Source organism: Bufo bufo, chromosome 7 (assembly GCF_905171765.1).
Source record: "Bufo bufo chromosome 7, aBufBuf1.1, whole genome shotgun sequence".
Taxonomy (NCBI): Eukaryota; Metazoa; Chordata; class Amphibia; order Anura; family Bufonidae; genus Bufo; species Bufo bufo.
Window position 1 is genome coordinate 70,477,036 of NC_053395.1, and position 19,071 is coordinate 70,496,106.

General features: G+C 41.4%; 2 protein-coding genes across 3 annotated transcripts in view; one reads left to right on the forward strand and one right to left on the reverse strand.

Annotated features, from left to right (window-relative positions):
* The first annotated feature begins 44 nt into the window (after positions 1-44).
* On the forward strand, positions 45-6,863 carry TMEM186 (transmembrane protein 186). Its single transcript, XM_040439785.1, has 2 exons — positions 45-158; positions 5,800-6,863. Exons 1-2 carry the CDS (start codon positions 131-133, stop codon positions 6,510-6,512), a joined length of 741 nt encoding a protein of 246 aa, XP_040295719.1. The 5' UTR covers positions 45-130; the 3' UTR covers positions 6,513-6,863.
* Positions 6,864-10,277: 3,414 nt separating this feature from the next.
* Positions 10,278-19,071, reverse strand: part of ABAT (4-aminobutyrate aminotransferase) — a 212,868-nt gene continuing 204,074 nt past the window's right edge. Inside the window, exons 15-17 of one of the 2 annotated variants that reach the window (XR_005780450.1) lie at positions 14,175-14,286; positions 11,153-11,487; positions 11,070-11,109 (exon numbers count right to left, since the gene is read on the reverse strand). Coding sequence is in view for 1 of the 2 variants with exons in the window: in XM_040439721.1 (XP_040295655.1) it covers positions 11,366-11,487; positions 14,175-14,286 (234 nt within the window). In the remaining variant the exon portion in view is untranslated. Of the gene's footprint in view, positions 11,488-14,174; positions 14,287-19,071 lie in introns of both variants that reach the window. The other variant, XM_040439721.1, reaches the window with a different exon arrangement.

Consider the following 19,071-nt stretch of genomic DNA (forward strand, 5'->3'; position numbering starts at 1 on the left):
CGTAGTTTGTGACGGCGTGTGCGCCGGGTGACAGGTATGTCCTGTATGTGGGTCCTATGTGTGCGTCAGCTGGAGGTGTAACCTGATGTTACCGGAGGGGCACCGACCTGGGGGCCACCTTGTGGGCTGAATGTCATGCCCTCCACCGTTGGAGCATGGTAAAGGTTAGGGGTGAAAAACTGGCACTGACATAGGGAAATGTTAAAACCTTTATGCTGCACCTTTTTTAACAGGACATTTTCCAAATTCCTTGTAGCAGGGACAGATACCAGTATATTACACCCCATACCCGGCATATATTGTCACCATACAGGTGTGCTTACCATTAAACCGTTTTTTTTCTTTTCTTTACTAATAATCCCTACACTGCAAACTCAGCATACATAAGCTAATTAATGATTTTGGTTCAGTAGAATTTGCTAAAAATCGATTTTTATAATATGTAAATTACCTTGCTACAAGCAAGTAGGGCGGCTACTTGCTGGTAGCAGCCGCATCCTCCGATCGTAATGACGCCCCCTCCGCATTGTGATTGACAAGGCCAGCGGACGGGATCTTTCTCTGCTGGCCCTGCCTGTTTTCATTCAATATCTGGCGCCTGCGCAGCGGCCGTAGCTATCTTCAATCTGCGCAGGCGCACTGAGAGGCGGCCACTCACTCGGCCGCTCCATCCTCAATGCGCCTGCGCCGGGTGTAGATGTGACGTCATCGGCGCAGGCGCATTGAGGAGCGAGCGGCCGAGTGAGTGGCCGCCTCTCAGTGCGCCTGCGCAGATTGAAGATAGCTACGGCCGCTGCGCAGGCGCCAGATATTGAATGAAAACAGGCAGGGCCAGCAGAGAACGATTCCGTTCCCTGGCCCTGTCAATCAACAAGCGGAGGGGGCGTCATTACGATCGGAGGATGCGGCTGCTACCAGCAAGTAGCCGCCCTACTTGCTGGTAGCAAGGTAATTTACATATTATAAAAATCGATTTTTAGCAAATTCTACTGAACGAAAATCATTAATTAGCTTATGAATGCTGAGATCGCAGTGTAGGGATTATTAATAAAGAAGAAAAAAAAACGGTTTAATGGGGTGACAGAAGCCCTTTAACCCCTTATGGACCTCTGACCATTGTCGCTTTATGTGGTGATAACTTTAAAACGCTTTGACTTATCCAGGCCATTCTGAGATTGTTTTTTCGTCACATATTGTACTTCATGACACTGGTAAAGTGGAGTAAAAAAATAAAAATACCAAATTTACCAAAAATTTTGAAAAATTAGCAAATTTCCAAGTTTCAATTTCTCTACTTCTTTAATACATAGTAATACCTCCAAAAATAGTTATTACTTTACATTCCCCATATGTCTACGTCATGTTTGGATCAGTTTGAGAATGACATTTTATTTTTTGGGGACTTTACAAGGCTTAGAAGTTTAGAAGCAAATCTTGAAATTTTTCAGAAAATTTCCAAAACCCACTTTTTCAGGACCAGTTCTGATCTGAAGTCACTTTGTGAGGCTCACATAATAGAAACCACCCAGACATGACCCCATTCTAGAAACTACACCCCTCAAGGTATTCAAAACTGATTTTACAAACTTTGTTAACCCTTTAGGCGTTCCACAAGAATTAATGGCAAATGGAGATAAAATTTCAGAATTTCAATATTTTTTTTGGGCAAATTTTCCATTTTAATCCATTTTTTCCAGGAACAAAGCAAGGGTTAACAGCCAAACAAAACTCAATATTTATTGCCCTGATTCTGTAGTTTGCAGAAACACCCCATATGTGGTCGTAAACTACTGTACGGGCACACGGTATGGCGTAGAGGGAAAGAGGGGCCGTGTGGTTTTTGGAAGGCAGATTTTGCTGGACTAGTTTATTTACACAGTGTCCTATTTGAAGCCCCCCTGATGCACCCCAAGAGTATAAAATCCATATAAGTGACCCCATTTTGGAAACTACGGGATAAGGTGGCAGTTTAGTTGGGACTATTTTTAGGGTACATATGATTTTTGGTTGCTCTATATTACATTTTTGTGAGGCAAGGTTACCAAAAATAGAAATTCTGAAATGTCATCTCCATTTGCCATAAACTGTTGAGGAAAACCTAAAAGGTTAATAAAGTTTGTACAATCAGTTTTGAATACCTTGAGGGGTGTACAGTCATGGCCAAAAGTTTTGAGAATTACATAAATATTGGAAATTGGAAAAGTTGCTGCTTAAGTTTTTATAATAGGAATTTGCATATACTCCAGAATGTTATGAAGAGTGATCAGATGAATTGCATAGTCCTTCTTTGCCATGAAAATTAACTTAATCCCAAAAAAAACTTTCCACTGCATTTCATTGCTGTTATTAAAGGACCTGCTGAGATCATTTCAGTAATCGTCTTGTTAACTCAGGTGAGAATGTTGATGAGCACAAGGCTGGAGATCATTATGTCAGGCTGATTAGGTTAACATGGCAGACTTGACATGTTAAAAGGAGGGTGATGCTTGAAATCATTGTTCTTCCATTGTTAACCATGGTGACCTGCAAAGAAACGCGTGCAGCCATCATTGCGTGGCATAAAAATGGCTTCACAGGCAAGGATATTGTGGCTACTAAGATTGCACCTCAATCAACAATTTATAGGATCATCAAGAACTTCAAGGAAAGAGGTTCAATTCTTGTTAAGAAGGCTTCAGGGCGTCCAAGAAAGTCCAGCAAGTGCCAGGATGGTCTCAGCTGCGGGATCGGAGTGCCACCAGTGCAGAGCTTGCTCAGGAATGGCAGCAGGCAGGTGTGAGCGCATCTGCACGCACAGTGAGGCAAAGACTTTTGGAAGATGGCCTGGTGTCAAGAAGGGCAGCAAAGAAGCCACTTCTCTCAAAAAAAAACATCAGGGACAGATTGATCTTCTATAGAAAGTATGGGGAATGGACTGCTGAGGACTGGGGCAAAGTCATATTCTCCGATGAAGCCTCTTTCAGATTGATTGGGGCATCTGGAAAAAGGCTTGTCCGGAGAAGAAAAGGTGAGCGCTACCATCAGTCCTGTGTCATGCCAACAGTAAAGCATCCTGAGACCATTCATGTGTGGGGTTGCTTCTCATCCAAGGGAGTGGGCTCACTCACAATTTTGGCCAAAAACACAGCCATGAATAAAGAATGGTACCAAAACACCCTCCAACAGCAACTTCTTCCAACAATCCAACAACAGTTTGGTGAAGAACAATGCATTTTCCAGCACGATGGAGCACCGTGCCATAAGGCAAAAGTGATAACTAAGTGGCTCGGGGACCAAAACGTTGACATTTTGGGTCCATGGCCTGGAAACTCCCCAGATCTTAATCCCATTGAGAACTTGTGGTCAATCCTCAAGAGGCGGGTGGACAAACAAAAACCCACTAATTCTGACAAACTCCAAGAAGTGATTATGAAAGAATGGGTTGCCATCAGTCAGGAATTGGCCCAGAAGTTGATTGACAGCATGCCCAGTCAAATTGCAGAGGTCCTGAAAAAGAAGGGCCAACACTGCAAATACTGACTCTTTGCATAAATGTCATGTAATTGTCGATAAAAGCCTTTGAAACGTATGAAGTGCGTGTAATTATATTTCACTACATCACAGAAACAACTGAAACAAAGATCTAAAAGCAGTTTAGCAGCAAACTATGTGAAAACTAATATTTGTGTCATTCTCAAAACTTTTGGCCACGACTGTAGTTTCTTAGATGGGGTCACTTTTATGGAGTTTCTACTCTAGGGGTGCATCAGAGGTTCTTCAAATGGGACATGGTGCCAAAAAAAGGCCATCAAAATCTGCCTTACAGAAACCATATGGCGTTCCTTTCCTTCTGCGCCCTGCCGTTTTGTCATACAGCAGTTTACGACCACATATGGGGTGTTTCTGTAAACTGCAGAATCAGGGTAATAAATATTAAGTTTTGTTTGGCAGTTAACCCTTGCTTTGTTACTGGAAAAAACTGATTAAAATTGAAAATTTTTCCAAAAATAGCTGTTTTGGCACTGTTTTTATTTTATTTTTTTGACCGTGTTCATCTGAGGGGTTAGGTCATGGGGTATTTTTTATAGAGCAGATACTTACGGACGCAGCGATACCTTATATGTCTACTTTTTTAAATTTATTTAAGTTTTACACTATATTATCCTTTTTTTAAAACAAAAAAAAAACAATTTAGTATCTCCATAGTCTAAGAGTCATTTTTTTTTTTTAGTTTTTAGCCAATTATCTTAGGTAGGGGCTCATTTTTGCACCGTTTTAATTTAATTTTTTTGATTGTTCATCTGAGTTAGGGTTAGGTCATGTGGTATTTTTATAGAGCAGATTCTTACGGACGCGGCAATACCTAATATGTCTACTTTAAAAAATATATATTTTAGTGTCAAGTCTGAGAACCATAGTTTTTTGTTTTCCGATGGTCAGTGGCTAAATGGAATTAAAATTGGGGAAGGGGATTATAAATTTAGTACTCCATGGAAGGGTGGTACTCCCTAAAGCAACCAATAATGCAGAGGCCCGGATGATCGGGGCACGTGTCACACTGAGTGGTGGTGTCCTTCCGTATCCCCCTCCTGTGATACACTCTGCACCTTTTTTGGGTCCGTCTCTTCTTTCCAGTATGGGGGACCACACCTGGAAAGTGTTGGCCATGGACGATCCGGGCGCCTCCAGTTCCCGAGGTACTCCGGCCTGCTCTTTCCCCGTCAGAAAAGATCAGGGCCTTGAGGACTGCCTCATAGAACTGGAGGAATTTCCCTGTGTTGCCACCGCCCTGGGACAGCACAAAAGAGTCTTACAAGGCAACCTGTACCTTGTTAACTCAGGTGAGAATGTAGAACAGTGTTTTTCAGTTAGTAAATGCACAGTGCATTACATCCAGGAATTTAGAAAAGGGCAGGGATTAAAGAAATTGTATTCCAATCAATCTTGTTCAATTTCTATCTAAGTATCTTGATTTTACTATTACTATAGTTTTACTACTATTAAATTTTTCTACAGTACATTAGTTATAAATTTTTTGGCAGGAGTCAGTCAGAACTGGACTTCACAGCCTTAATTTCAATGAACAGAAAAAAACTGTTCATAGGAACTACAGTGCTGATTTCCCATTGAAAATTGTGTTAGGCAGATTGAAAGTGGATTACATTTGGATTTTGGTTCAGAAAAAGCGACAAAGTCCATATTTAAAATATGCCATGCGAACATGGCCTCAGTCATTAAAGGGGTTGTGCCACATTTTTCGGTTAGTCCCTATCCCCAGGATAGGTCAGTGATGGCTAACCTCCGGCAGTCTAGCTGTGGTGAAACTACGACTCCCAGCATGCTCTTTTCATTTCTATGGAGTTCTGAAAACACCCAAGCAAGTGTGCATCTTGGGAGTTGTAGTTTTACCACAGCTGGAGTGCTGGAGGTTAGCCATCACAGGGATAGGGTATATTTAGCTGATTGCTGGGAGCAATTCATTATGGAAGCACAGTACTTGGCTATCTCTGGTGCTCCCTTAAAGAATGAATGGAGCGGCAGTGCGCACACATGACCTGCCGCTCCATCAGAATAGGGGAATGGGACCCCCATTCTCGTGATAGATTGGTATACAAGCGGATGGACTCCCAGCAATCAGCTATATATCCCCTATATTGTGGATAGGGGATAACGTAAAACTTGGCACTACCCCTTTAAAGCAGACTGAGATGCCATCTAGTGTTGGATAACGATACACGTGATAAACGGAATATATAAAGTTGTGTTGTAGTTGTATCTTTAAGTGAGGCCGGTGACTTACATGTTCTTGTCATCTAACAGGTTCCATCACCATGGCACAGCTCATCATGAGGTTCAGACCTTTATGTCAGCAGTTTTCAGTACAGTTGTGGAAATCTAAAATACCCTGCAGAACCTACTTTATTGGACGTGGGAGATTTACTCGCCCTTCACATGGAGAGGTTTCCAAGTTATTGTCATCTGCCAATATCTACCAGCAGTTAGGGCCCAGAACCTTATTCTGTACATCTTCACCCCTCAACAAAGACACTGGTGACTCTGCCAAGTTTACGTTGATCTACAAGTTCCCAGCAATAAGGTTCTGCAGGGTGGTCTCCAGGCTAAAGCTTGCGCAGACCACCTTGACTGTTTTGCTTCTTCCTCCGGTTTATTATTATTATTTGCAAGGACAGATCACACAGTTTTCTGTGATTTATTGCACTGGAACTGCTCTTTTTGCTGGCATCATGCTGTATGGTCTTAGCTCTTACCTGCGTAGAATTATTGGGATGCTGTACGTGAATGACAACCTAACAACGGTGAAGGTTTCCCACATCACATTTTGGGGAAACCGAAAAAATATTTTCGTGCCAATTAATGATGTAAAGCAGCTTTCAGAAACCGGAGATGGCAAGCGAGAAATTCTCCGTCAGTTTGCAAGATATAGCAAACCTGATATTCTGTATTTCTCTACTCAGTATGGTTATGTCCTAGATAGAGAGAAATTCACTTTGGTTTTTGGAGAATTAGAATAACTCAATATTAAAGAGCCATTTCTGTCAGTTTAGTTTGTCTGTTTTTAGACTTTGTCCTATACTTGCACAGAATTTTGAATCTAAAATATCATACTAGTAAAAAATAAAATGGAGATTCACTTTCTAGAGCGTCAGCACATTTATGGGTAGGTCCATCTGGTCAGGTTTCCCGATTCAGTTTTGGAAGCTAAAATCAGAAGTGGATTATAAAAGGAGAGAAAAGTATAAAGGACGATATTCATTCCTAGTTTTGGCTTGGAAAACCGAAAGTGTGGCCGTACTCTTATGTCTCCCAGCAGGTATTACCTTTTATGTAGTTCAAACAGGATCCGAATGACATCCGAAATCAAGGGGGAGGCTTTGGGAGTGGGCTTACTGAGTGAGACCCAGAGCCCACCCAGAACTGGGACCATCCAAGGCACCAGTGCTAACCACTGAGCCACTCTGCTGTAGTACTTTAGGCTACATGCACACTTAGTGGAATTGTTGTGGAACATTTCTGCAGCGGTAAATCCACCCCACCTAGATAACTCGCCTCCTCTGGCTCTTATGTGGCTCCTTTGCCTGGTCTCCTTCAATGACATAGCCAGTTTGACTGCCGCAGTCTGTGACTAGCTGCAGTGGTAAATGGGACAAGACGTAGTCACAGGAGGCTGGATTGTACAGGGACGGACATGGGACAGGGAAGCACTAGGGAAGGGAGCATAGTGTTTTTTCTTTTATTTATTTAGGGCTTCTGCTCAGCTTCTACATAAAATCTGCATCTAAAGTTTATCTTGCAGGTTTTGTACAGAAAAGTAGCCTTCCCATTGAAGTCAGTGGGGAATTTCTGCATATCTGCAACATAAATTGACACGCTGCAGATTTTACAGTATGTACTGCAGGTCAATTTACACATGGGAATATCCCACAAGGTATACACGGGATTTTGAAAGAGTCATTGACTTTTGGCACTGCAACTCCACACAATGTGTACATGCTACTTATCCCGGAACCAGTCTGACATAAATTGACAACCATGATAAACTTACAAATACATTTTATTTCTTACCGATTAAGACATAAAGCAGTTAAATCCACAAATTTCTGGACAAGAACACAAAGTGCAGCTATTTGTAAGATGTTTGGCACCGGTAGCACGCTGTAAACGGCTCACTAGCTCCTCATAAGCACCTAGTTTCTTCAGTCTTGTGTCAAGTGTATGTTAACATTTCTTACATATTTGGTGTATAGGAAAACACGGACCAAGTGTAAAAACAATAAATGCATTAAAATGATCTGAAAGTGTAGTAATGACTTATTTGAAAAATTACACATTCATTACAAGCCTTAAACATGCTACATACATAATAATCATGGTCAACACAATAAAGTATCCCATTAAACACACATCTTGGCAATTACTGGGATTCTTACACCACGGCTGTATCAAAAAGTTAATTGGTTTTGGAAAATCTAGTGTAAAAGTAGTTTAGATTTGCTATTAAAGGGGCTTTCTGGAAGTTTTATATCTGATTGGTGGGGGTCCAACACCCGCCGATCAGCTGTTTGAGAAGGTACCAGTGTTCGCAGCACTGCGGCCTTCTCTCAGCTTACCAAGCACAGCGCCGTACATTGTATAGTGGTTGTTCTTGGTATTGCAGCTGAGCCCCATTCACTTCAATAGGGCTGAGCTGCGCCTAGGCCATGTGACCGACAAACATGATGTCACATTTCCTAGGCAAAGCTGTGAGGAGGCTGCGTCGCTACTACGAGCCTCGCTGCCTTCTCAAACAGCTTATAGACAGGGGTCCCTTGTGTCAGACTCCCACCAGATACTGATCACCTATCCAGAAGACAAGACATCAGTGTAAAACTCCCGAAAAAACCTCTCTAACTAAATGGGGAGTTCAGGAATGCTCCTATAGGACTACTCATGCACTAGTTCTCATGTAATGCAGCAATCTCATCCATTTCCTATATATCAATGGTCCTGGCAGGAGTGATTCCGCTGCATGCGCTGTCTTGAGATGTATGGCTTCACGCTGCAGATCTTGCAAAGACAAAATCAGACTTGCAATTGCACGGTTTCATCAAATGCTGATTTATAACATGTAATTATCATCCCTGCAGTTTGGTTATTCTGAATGCTTAAAGGGGTTTTCCAGATTTAGACTATTGATTGCCCAGGAGAACAAGGATCCCCATATGACTGGAGTCATGGTGACCACTACTGAATTCACTGTCTGAGATAGAGAGTTGAAGGTGCAGCGGTCACATGTACACTACTTTAACAGTCCACAGGGGACTCAGGAACCCTCATTTTCTTTTGACCAGTGGAGGTCCCAGTGGTCAGACCCCCAGTGATCATATATGGGGATAGGTGATACCGTAAATGTTATTAATGGGTAAATTCCTCAGCTACCTACTTACCCAGCTTAGACACCTCCTGTTCCTGCAATGTGCCGAGTATATCAGAACAGCAGTTATGACCAGGGAAGTGGCTAGTGTTCTCTGCATTACTGCATGGTCCATTTATTCAATGGCTGCTGTATAAAGTTGCAAAGATGGGACTGGTCTTCCAGTGGCAGATCCAACCTTAGTAGCAGCTATCTGCTTTGGCTAATAAAAGGGTTACAAGCAGGGACGCCCTCTATTACATTCATACAAAAGGGGTCATCTCAAGAAGACCATCTTGACCTACCTTTAAGAACTTTACACAAGCAGAGGTTACCAGTTTTGTAGCCCAAAAAAAAAAAGTCTAAATTAGCTAGAATGACCATTGCACCAGAGGATAAGGGGGCAGATATTTAAAGGAATTCCAGCAAATAAGTTGGAGAGATTTTTGTATGTGTGAGCAGTGAAAATCAGGCTGCACCTTGTACCTGGATGAAATTGGGAGGGAAGAAATGCAAATGAGCTCTTAACAAGCTTTGCCTCTAATGCCACCAGATGTAAGTCATTCTAGCTAATTTAGACAGTTTTTTTTGGGCTACAAAACTGGTAACCTCTGCTAGTGTAAAGTTCTTAAAGGTAGGTCAAGATGGTCTTCTTGAGATGACCCCTTTTGTATGAATGTAATAGAGGGCGTCCCTGCTTGTAACCCTTTTATTAGCCAAAGCAGATAGCTGCTACTAAGGTTGGATCTGCCACTGGAAGACCAGTCCCATCTTTGCAACTTTATACAGCAGCCATTGAATAAATGGACAATGCTTGGATGAAATTGGTTTGTAAGTATATAACGGGTGAACTTCATGGTCTTAGGTCTTTTTTCAACCGAGTAACAAGGTATCACCAGTCCAGGCTGGATCACAGAACTCCTCAAGTGCTCTCCTCTACATCAATAGAAAGTGACAGGGCATACATGGACAACTCTCTATTTAAAGAGGTGTTTTTCCGGTATTTTTCAACTGATGACCTCTCCTCCTGAAAGGTCTATAGTATCTGATCTGTGAGGGTCCAACACCCAGGACCCCTGACGGCCAGCTGTTTGAGAAGGCACCGGTGCATACAGTAAATCTGCAGATAGGTCATCAGTTAAGTAATCCTGAAAAACCCCTTAAGGGTCCATTTAGACGTCCGCAAGTGTTTTGCGGTCCGCAAATTGCGGATCCACAAAACACTGGACCGCACATGGCCGGCACCCCAATAGAAATGCCTTTTCTTGTCCGTGTCTGCGGACAAGAATAGGACATGCTCTATTATTTGCGGGGTTGCGGAACGGAAGTGCGGATTCGGACAGCACGTTCCGTGGTCCCATTGAAAATAAATGGGTCCGTACCGTTCTGCAAAATTACGGAACGGATCTGGACCCATTCATACAGACATGTGAATGGACCCTAAACCTCAGCATCCAGAATTCTACCAGTCATGTGTATCCTACATCAAGGACACATGACTGACCCTTCATACTGACAATTAGAAATATTCTCGTTTGATCCAATCTTAAAGGGGTATTCCCATCTCAGAAAACAGGGGCATAGTGCTAGGATATGCCCCTACTGTTTGATAGGTGTGGGTCTCACTTCTGGGACCTACATGTAAGGCTGGATTTCCGTGTCCATGTGCTGACCGTGATATCCATCTACTTAGGTTTCCCTATGGTTGGGCCATGACACAGCAGAGTAATATGTATTGTTAGCACGGACACGCGCATCCGGCCCAATGTGTAATGCTTGTATATATGGCTCAGTGTAATGTGTACAAAAAGCATTTCTTTAGAAGACACCAAATCAAGTGGCCGAAAAATACTGTCTTGCCTCTAGAAATATGATATACTTAAAAGTATCTAAGAAATATCTATGTACAGTATAACATGCAAATACTGCCGTTACATTAACAGCGGACTGAGATTACCATGAACCACAGGCAGTAAGGCGGTATTAATTTAGTAGACAGTTATAATATCTTCTAATCTAACCATTAAAATCTGAATAGTGGTGGAAACTTACCTCACAAACAAAATGCTCACATTGTGGCGACAAGACATGGTATAGGACAGGCCCCAAAATTCCTTATGTAATCATTAACACAAGACAACACATACACGGATCGGACATTTTCAGGGTATTAGTATTCATTTCACAGTCTGAATGTTTCATAATTAACAATATTAATACTTGATTATTTTGCAACTTCCCTGAACACAGAAAGGTGTACACTAGAAAAAAAAAAAAAAAAAAAAGTATAGTTTTCCTATGAAAATATATATTGTGGCACATTAAAACTCTTTATGGAGACACGGTTTTGGCTTGAGCACAAAAATATTCTCCATCCATTGTGGTTAGACCTGAACTGTGCGTATATGGTAGCAGAGATTAAGAAGCGTGACTTATTTTGAGACCTCCTGATTCATTTGGACTAAGGCAACAAAGCTACTTCAAATCTGCCAAGATGTCATTGAAGATGTTCAAGAACAGGTGCGCATGGTGCTCTTTGAAAACCAGGGTTGGTCTGAACCGAATGGACCGATCTCCAGAACCTCCTAGCACAAGACCTGAGGGGAGAGAAACGCGTTAGTATGCTCTCTATTAGTTGTAAAAAATTAAATTTACATGTCCATTATTTACAGCAATTTCAGTGCACGCAGCTATTATAGTACTATAGTAGTCGCCAACCGTCTGCTGTATTCCATACTCCCTCCTCCACGCTATGTAGGCTTGATTATAAGCCTTTTCCACTAAAGGAAGAAACCACGCAAGTCCAAGATAACAACCAAATTAAAGGGAGCCTGTCATCAATTCCTGCTGCACTAACCACAGGCAGGAAACAGTAACAGGCTCTCTTATTGCAAAGAATTAATGAGAGTAGTGGCGCCGAAAAGTCTAAAATTTTTGCCGATCCCATCAGGCTCCAAAAATTCTAACTGTTTGCCTTTTTACGCCACACTCGCCACTTCTGAAAAAAAATGGGTAGGGTGGACCTATGCGGCCTGGTATATTTAGGATCATTTATGGTAGTTTCCGGACTTAAACACTGGTGGGTGCTGCCTGTGTAATACAGGTGACAGCAGCCTACAGTGGCTAGGATTGGAGATAACTCCGATCCTGGACATTTTTTAACCCCTCAGATGCCACAGCTAATAGTGATTATGGCAACTGAGAGGTCAGACAGAGGGAGAGGGCTCCATCTGTCTTCTAATTGGATCCCCCAAAACAAAATCGCAGGGTTCCTGACGGCATAAGATGAGACTGTGTGCGGTCCTTAATAGACCTGGGGATATAAGGACAGTGAATATACAGTCCTGATCAAAAGTTTAAGACCACTTGAAAAATGGCAAAAAATTATATTTAGCATGGCTGGATCTTAACAAGGTTCCAAGTAGAGCTTCAACATGCAACAAGAAGAAATAGGAGTGAGACAAAACATTTTTTGAGCATTCAATTTAATGAAAACAACGAATAAACTGAAACAGGCTGTTTTTCAGCTGATCAAAAGTTTAGGACCACACCTCCAAAAAAAAACTAAACCGCCCCCGAAACTGAAATCCAACTTTCAAACATGAACTCATTAATGAGTAGCTCCGCCGTTATTGTGAGTGGGAACATTTCTCCAAGTGGTGAAGACGGCCGCACGAAGGCCATCTACTGTCTGGAACTGTTGTCCATTTTTGTAAACTTCCCTTGCCATCCATCCCCAAAGGTTCTCAATTGGATTTAGATCAGGGGAACATGCAGGATGGACCAAAACAGTGATGTTATTCTCCTGGAAGAAGTCCCTTGTCCTGCGGGCATTGTGTACTGTAGCGTTGTCCTGTTGAAAAACCCAGTCGTTACCACACAGACGAGCGCCCTCAGTCATGAGGAATGCTCTCTGCAACATCTGGACATAGCCAGCGGCCGATTGACGCCCCTGCACTTCCTGAAGCTCCATTGTTCCACTGAAGGAAAAAGCACCCCAGACCATTATGGCGCCCCCTCCACTGTGGTGCGTAGAAAACATCTCAGGCGGGATCTGCTAGTCATGCCAGTAACGTTGGAAACCATCAGGACCATCAAGGTTAAATTTTTTCTCATCAGAGAATAAAACTTTCTTCCACCTTTGAATGTCCCATGTTTGGTGCTCTCTTGCAAAGTCCAAACGAGCAGTTCTGTGGCGTTCAAGGAGACGAGGTCTTTGAAGACGTTTTTTGTTTTTGAAGCCCTTCAGTCTCAGATGCCGTCTGATGGTTATGGGGCTGCAGTCAGCACCAGTAAGAGCCTTAATTTGGGTCAAGGATCGTCCAGTGTCTTGACGGACAGTCAATTGGATCCTCCGGCTCAGTGCTGATGAAATTTTTTTGGGTCTTCCATTTGACTTTTTTGTTCCATAACCCTCAGGATCATTTAAGAAATTCCAAATGACTGTCTTACTGCGTCCCACCTCAGCAGCGATGGCGCGCTGTGAGAGACCCTGCTTATGCAGTTCAACAACCCGACCACATTCAAAAAGGAAGAGTTTTTTTGCCTTTGCCATCGCAACGTGTGACTACCTGACAGAAAATTACAATGAATCCACATCTTTTCACAGATTTGGCCTTTTAAAGGCATGTGGTCCTAAAATTTGGATCAGCTGAAAAACAGCCTGTTTCAGTTTAATCGTTATTTTCAATTAATTGAATGCTCAAAAAATGTTTTGTCTCACTCTCATTTCTTCTTGTTGCATGTTGAAGCTCTACTTGGAACCTTCATAAGATCCAACAATGTAAAATATGATTTTTGCCATTTTTTAAGTGGTCCTAAACTTTTGATCAGGACTGTACCAGTTACTGCGATAGCCAATCACTGTCCTTATATCCCCAGGTCTATTAGTGACCGTGCACAGTCTCATCTTATGCCATACTGTTTAAACACCAGCCATATTTGCGAGGACCCCGGTTTTTAGACCAGGATTACATTGCCATCAGCATTTATATCTCTCTATTATATTTAGATTGTAATTTATTATATTTTCAGCAGTCCCATAGAAATGAATGGAGGGCGGCTGAGCATGCACGGTGCCCCTCCGGCGCTTTGCAGGTTCTGTTCTCAGTTTAGGTGTGGGGCCCAGAGGTAGAATTTGCACCTATCAGACATTCGGGGCATATCCTAGCGATATTCCCCCAATGTCCAAAATGGGATAGCCCCTTTAATTTATGCTGACTGTAAAAGGAAAACATTTTACTACTCCATTGACGGTTTTTTTCTATACGGTTTCAAGTGTTACCTTTGTTTCTTGCTTTTGCTATCAACTTGGATCGGGCTTCATCATTCGGAGTATCAAATGAACAGAATGTCCCTCTGCCCCTGGCTCTGCTCACAATATGCGGATAGCGGGACTGTGAATAGACATACATTACACGTTATTGTACATGGAAGTATTGAAAAGGGTTAACACTAAAAATGTAAAGAACTGCAGTTCAGTAGGCCAAGAAAAATGTAACTGTAAGCTGTGAAGGTCCAATCATACTGGGCTGAAATACTGCAGATTTCTGCAGCGGAAAATCTGCATTCTTTCTGCTAGAAATCCACATTAGAAAAGAAAATGCTACAGATTTTAAATCTGTACCACTTGTCAGTTTCCGCTGTGAATTGTTTTCTGCAGTGTGTGGATGAGATTAGGTAAAGCGTCATTCATTATGCTGGTACTGTAAAATTCTGCATTAGAAAATCTGCAGTGTTTATGCTAGGTGTGAACATGCTCTTATCTATAATCTATCAGTGCTCCTTACCAGGCGGAAATCTGCCCGTGTAAAAAAGACCCCAGAAGTACATGGATTTCAGTGTACTAAGGATGTTTAGTGCTCCTTCATACACCAGCATTTAAAAAGCATCATCGGTTTCAAGTGTTTTTGGTGGAGTTTTTTTTTATATTGCGACATTTTGTAATATTTTACTATAGACTTTAAAGTAACATCTAGCTGCAGCGTTTTTACAAAAAACATCCAGAAGGTGTGCAACAAAGGATTTTGCATCCTACTACTCAAGTGTGGGATGCAGTTCTATAGGATTGGGCCATGCACTTATTGATGTCAGAACATTAGGTTTATACAGGAATTGTTCGTTTACAGGTAAATGATTCTATTGTATAAGTATGTGGGTGTAGGCCTGATCAACAAGAAGTGAATGCTTAAAGTTTAGGCATCTATAAGATGCCCACATAACATACCCATTATATGCCCCCTTGAATTGCCCTGTCATTTGATCATGCTTGCTACTAAATATTTGGTGTGTATGCTGTGATCTGCCAGATTTACACTATCAGTGTGTATGTGTATATGTATATATATATATATATATATATATATATATATATATATATATACACACACACATAGAATTACTGTATTATTATATATACATATATTAGGCTTTAATACATATTCTGCAGCTACATAGTTAGATCCAAATAAATTTGGACAGGGACACAAGTTTTGACAATTTAGTTGTTTACCAAATGTTTTAGTTTGCCCTTTAAGGCTACTTTCACACTAGCGTTTTAGTTTTCCGGTATTGAGATACGTCATAGGTGCTCAATACCGGAAAAAAAAAAGCTTCAGTTTTGTCCCCATTCATTGTCAAATGGGGACAAAAGTGAACAGAACGGAATGCTCCAAAATGCATTCCGTTCCGTTTAGTTCCGTTCTCATACCGGAGAGCAAACCACAGCATGCTGCGGTTTGCTTTCCATCCTGGGATGCAGAGCAAGACCCCCAATGCAAGTCAACGGGTACGGATCCGTTTTCTCTGACAAAATCTGCCACAATAGAAAATGGATCCATCCTCCATTGACTTTCAATGGAGTGCATGACTGATTCGTCTTGGCAATGATAAAGGGATTCTGTCACCTGGATTTTAGTGACAGAGCTTTTAACATCATCATATCAGTCTGCTCGTTTTGTATTAAAATATACTAGTATTACTGCCCTGTGTCTTTGAATTTGTCTATAAAATCGCTTTTATTAATATGGTAATTACCTGAGTAAGGAGCCCAAGGGGCTCAGTAAGGAGCCCAAGGGGCTCAGCGAACGCATTCCGTGGATACACATGTCAGCGCCTGGAATCGGCCTCACAGGACACACTGCACATGCGCCAGCCGGCAATGAGGAGTGAATAAATTAGCACTGGGGCTGTGCTGGGCTCTAAGAGAAGGGGCGCGACTGGGCTCCAACGGCCGGAGGGACAGCCACGTGGGCTCCTTACTCAGGTAATTAGCATATTAATAAAAGCGATTTTCTAGACAAAGGACAACACTTAGAGCAGTAATACTAGTATATTTTAATACAAAACGAGCAGACTGATATGATGATGTTTAAAGCTCTGTCACTAAAATCCAGGTGACAGAATACCTTTATCATTGCCAAGACAAATCCGTCATGCACTCCATTGAAAGTCAATAGAGGATGGATCCATTTTCTATTGTGGCAGATTTTGTCAGAGAAAACAGATCCGTACCCATTGGATGATGGACCATGTGATTGGACCATGTGATCTGACGCCACCACAGGTCCTTTAGCCGGCAGCTCATGATTAAAGAAGTAAGAAGAGACCGGCAGCTACGCGATCAAGAGGAGAAGGTTCAGTTAATAATTTTTTTCTTTTTTAACCCTCAATTGACCACCTACTAAGCATTCTGTATTAAAGAATGCTATTATTTTCCCTTATAACCATGTTATAAGGGAAAATAATAACATCTACACAACACCGAACCCAAACCTGAACTTCTGTGAAGAAGTTCGGGTCTGGGTACCACAGTGAGTTTTTTATCACGCGCGTGCAAAACGCTTTGCACCCGCGCGATAAAAACGGAACGCAATCGCAGTCAAAACTGACTGCAATTGGGTACCTACTCGCACGGGTTTGCCGCAACGCATCCGGACCTTATCCGGACACGCTCGTGTGAACTCAGCCTAAGTCTACCATAAAGAGAAGACTTCATGACACCAAATACAGAGGGTTCACCACAAGGTGAAACCATTAATCAGCCTCAAAAATAGAAAGGCCAGATTAGACTTTGCCCAAAAAAACATCTAAAGAAGCCAACCCAGTTCTGGGACAGCATTCTTTGGACAGATTAAACAAAGACCAACCTGTACCAGAATAATGGGAAGAAGAAAGTATGGAGAAGGCTCATGATCTAAAGCACCCACATCCTCTGTAAAGGATATTGGAGGCAGTGTGATGGCATGGGCATACGTGGCTTCCAATGGCACTGGGTCACTAATGTTTATTGATGATGCAGCAAGGCTGATTGGACAGCTCTTCACAGAATAGATGGACAATGATCCAAAACATACTGCGAAACTGACCCAGGAGTTTAAGCCAAAGAAGTGGAATATTCTGCAATGTCAATCACCAGATCTCAACCCGATAGAGCATGCATTTCACTTGCTTAAGGCTACTTTCACACTTGCGGCCAGAACTGCCTACGGTTTTATCTTTTGCCTGATTAGTCAAAACAACTGAACTGAAGACATCCTGATGCATCCTGAACGGATTACTCTCCATTCAGAATGCATGGGGATATAACTGATCAGTTCTTTTCCGGTATAGAGCCCCTGTGACGGAACTCTATGCCGGAAAAGAAAAACGCTAGTGTGAAAGTACTCTAAGGCAGAAACACCCACAAACAAGCAACAACTGAAGACAGCTGCAGTAAAGGCCTGGCAAAGCATCACAAAGGAGAAGACCCAGTGTTTGGTGATGTCCATGGGTTCCAGACTTCAGGCAGTCATTGCCTGCAAAGGATTCTCTACAAAGTATTCAAAATGAACATTTTATTTATGGTAATGTTAATTTGTCCAATTACTTTTGAGCCCCTTAAAGAAGGAGGTTTTGTAGAAAATCTCTGCAATTCCTAAATGTTTAACCCCTTAGTGACCAAGCCTGTTTGGGCCTTAATGACCAAGCAAAATTTTAGAAATCTGACGTGTCATTTTAGCTTAGAATAACTTTGTAACGGTTTTGCACATCAAGGTAATTCTGACATTGTTTTCTCGTCACATATTGTACTTTACTTAGGTGGTAAAATTCTAAAATATGCGTATCTTTATTAAAAAAGTGAAAATGTATGAAAATTTTTAAAAATTGCCACATTTTCCTATTTTCAACTGCAATATTTCCCATAAATACTATTCAATATTTTTATCAGAAATATATTTCCACATCTTTACTTTATTTTTGATGCACTTACAAAAATTTTTAACTTTTTTTTTTATTTAGGAGACTTAAAATTTTAACATAAATGTAAAAATTTTTGAAGTACCGTTACATATTTTTTCCTGCAACAAGCCAAGTTTGCAGAGGCTTATAAGTGTCAGAATAATAGAACCCCTAAAAGTGAACCCATTTTAAAAACTAGGCCCCTTAACGTATTTATCTATGGGTGTAATGAGTTTTTGGACCCACTAGTTTTTTTAAGAAATTAATGCTAAGAAGGTGAAAAAAAATTTTTTTTTAATTTTTTACACAAAAGTGTAAATTTAAAGACAGATTTTTTTTCTACAGAGCACATGAAAATGAAGATGTACACTCCAAAATGTATCACCCCGTTTCTCCTGTCTTCAGAAATACCCCCATTGTGGCCCTAATCTTATGTCTTGACAAACGGCAGGGCCCAAACATAAAGGAGCACCCAGTTGTTTTCAGAACACAAAATTTGCTTGAAAATGGTTCAGGCCCCATTGCACACTTGTAATGGCGTTGAGCTGCCAAGACAATAGAAAAACCCCATAATAGACCCCATTTTAAAAACTAGACCCCCTAAGGTATACATCTAGGGGTGTAGTGAGCATTTAGACCACCTAGTTTTTTTGTAGAAATTAATGCAAAGCAGGTGGGAAAAAAATATTTTTAATTTTTTACACAAAAGTGTCAATTTAAAGACAGATTCTTTTTCTACAGAGCACATGAAAATGAAGATGTACACTCCAAAATGTAAGGAAACAAATCAGAAAAGGTAAAATTTGTTCCAATGTCTGAAAAAAAAATTAGCTCCACGACCCATCCCAAAGGGATCCCTCCCTGCCTGGAAAGCCCACAAACTAAACAGAAAATGAGAATAAATTGAATTCCTGAAACCCCCCCTCGTTCTTTTTGGTATTAAATAAAATTAATAATTCGCA

Coding starts and splice junctions, on each gene's coding strand:
- TMEM186 (XM_040439785.1), top strand. CDS start 131: ATGTCATGCCCTCCACCGTTGGAGCATG. Junction 159..5,799: donor CCCTCCACCGTTGGAGCATG/GTAAAGGTTAGG, acceptor GTCATCTAACAG/GTTCCATCACCATGGCACAG.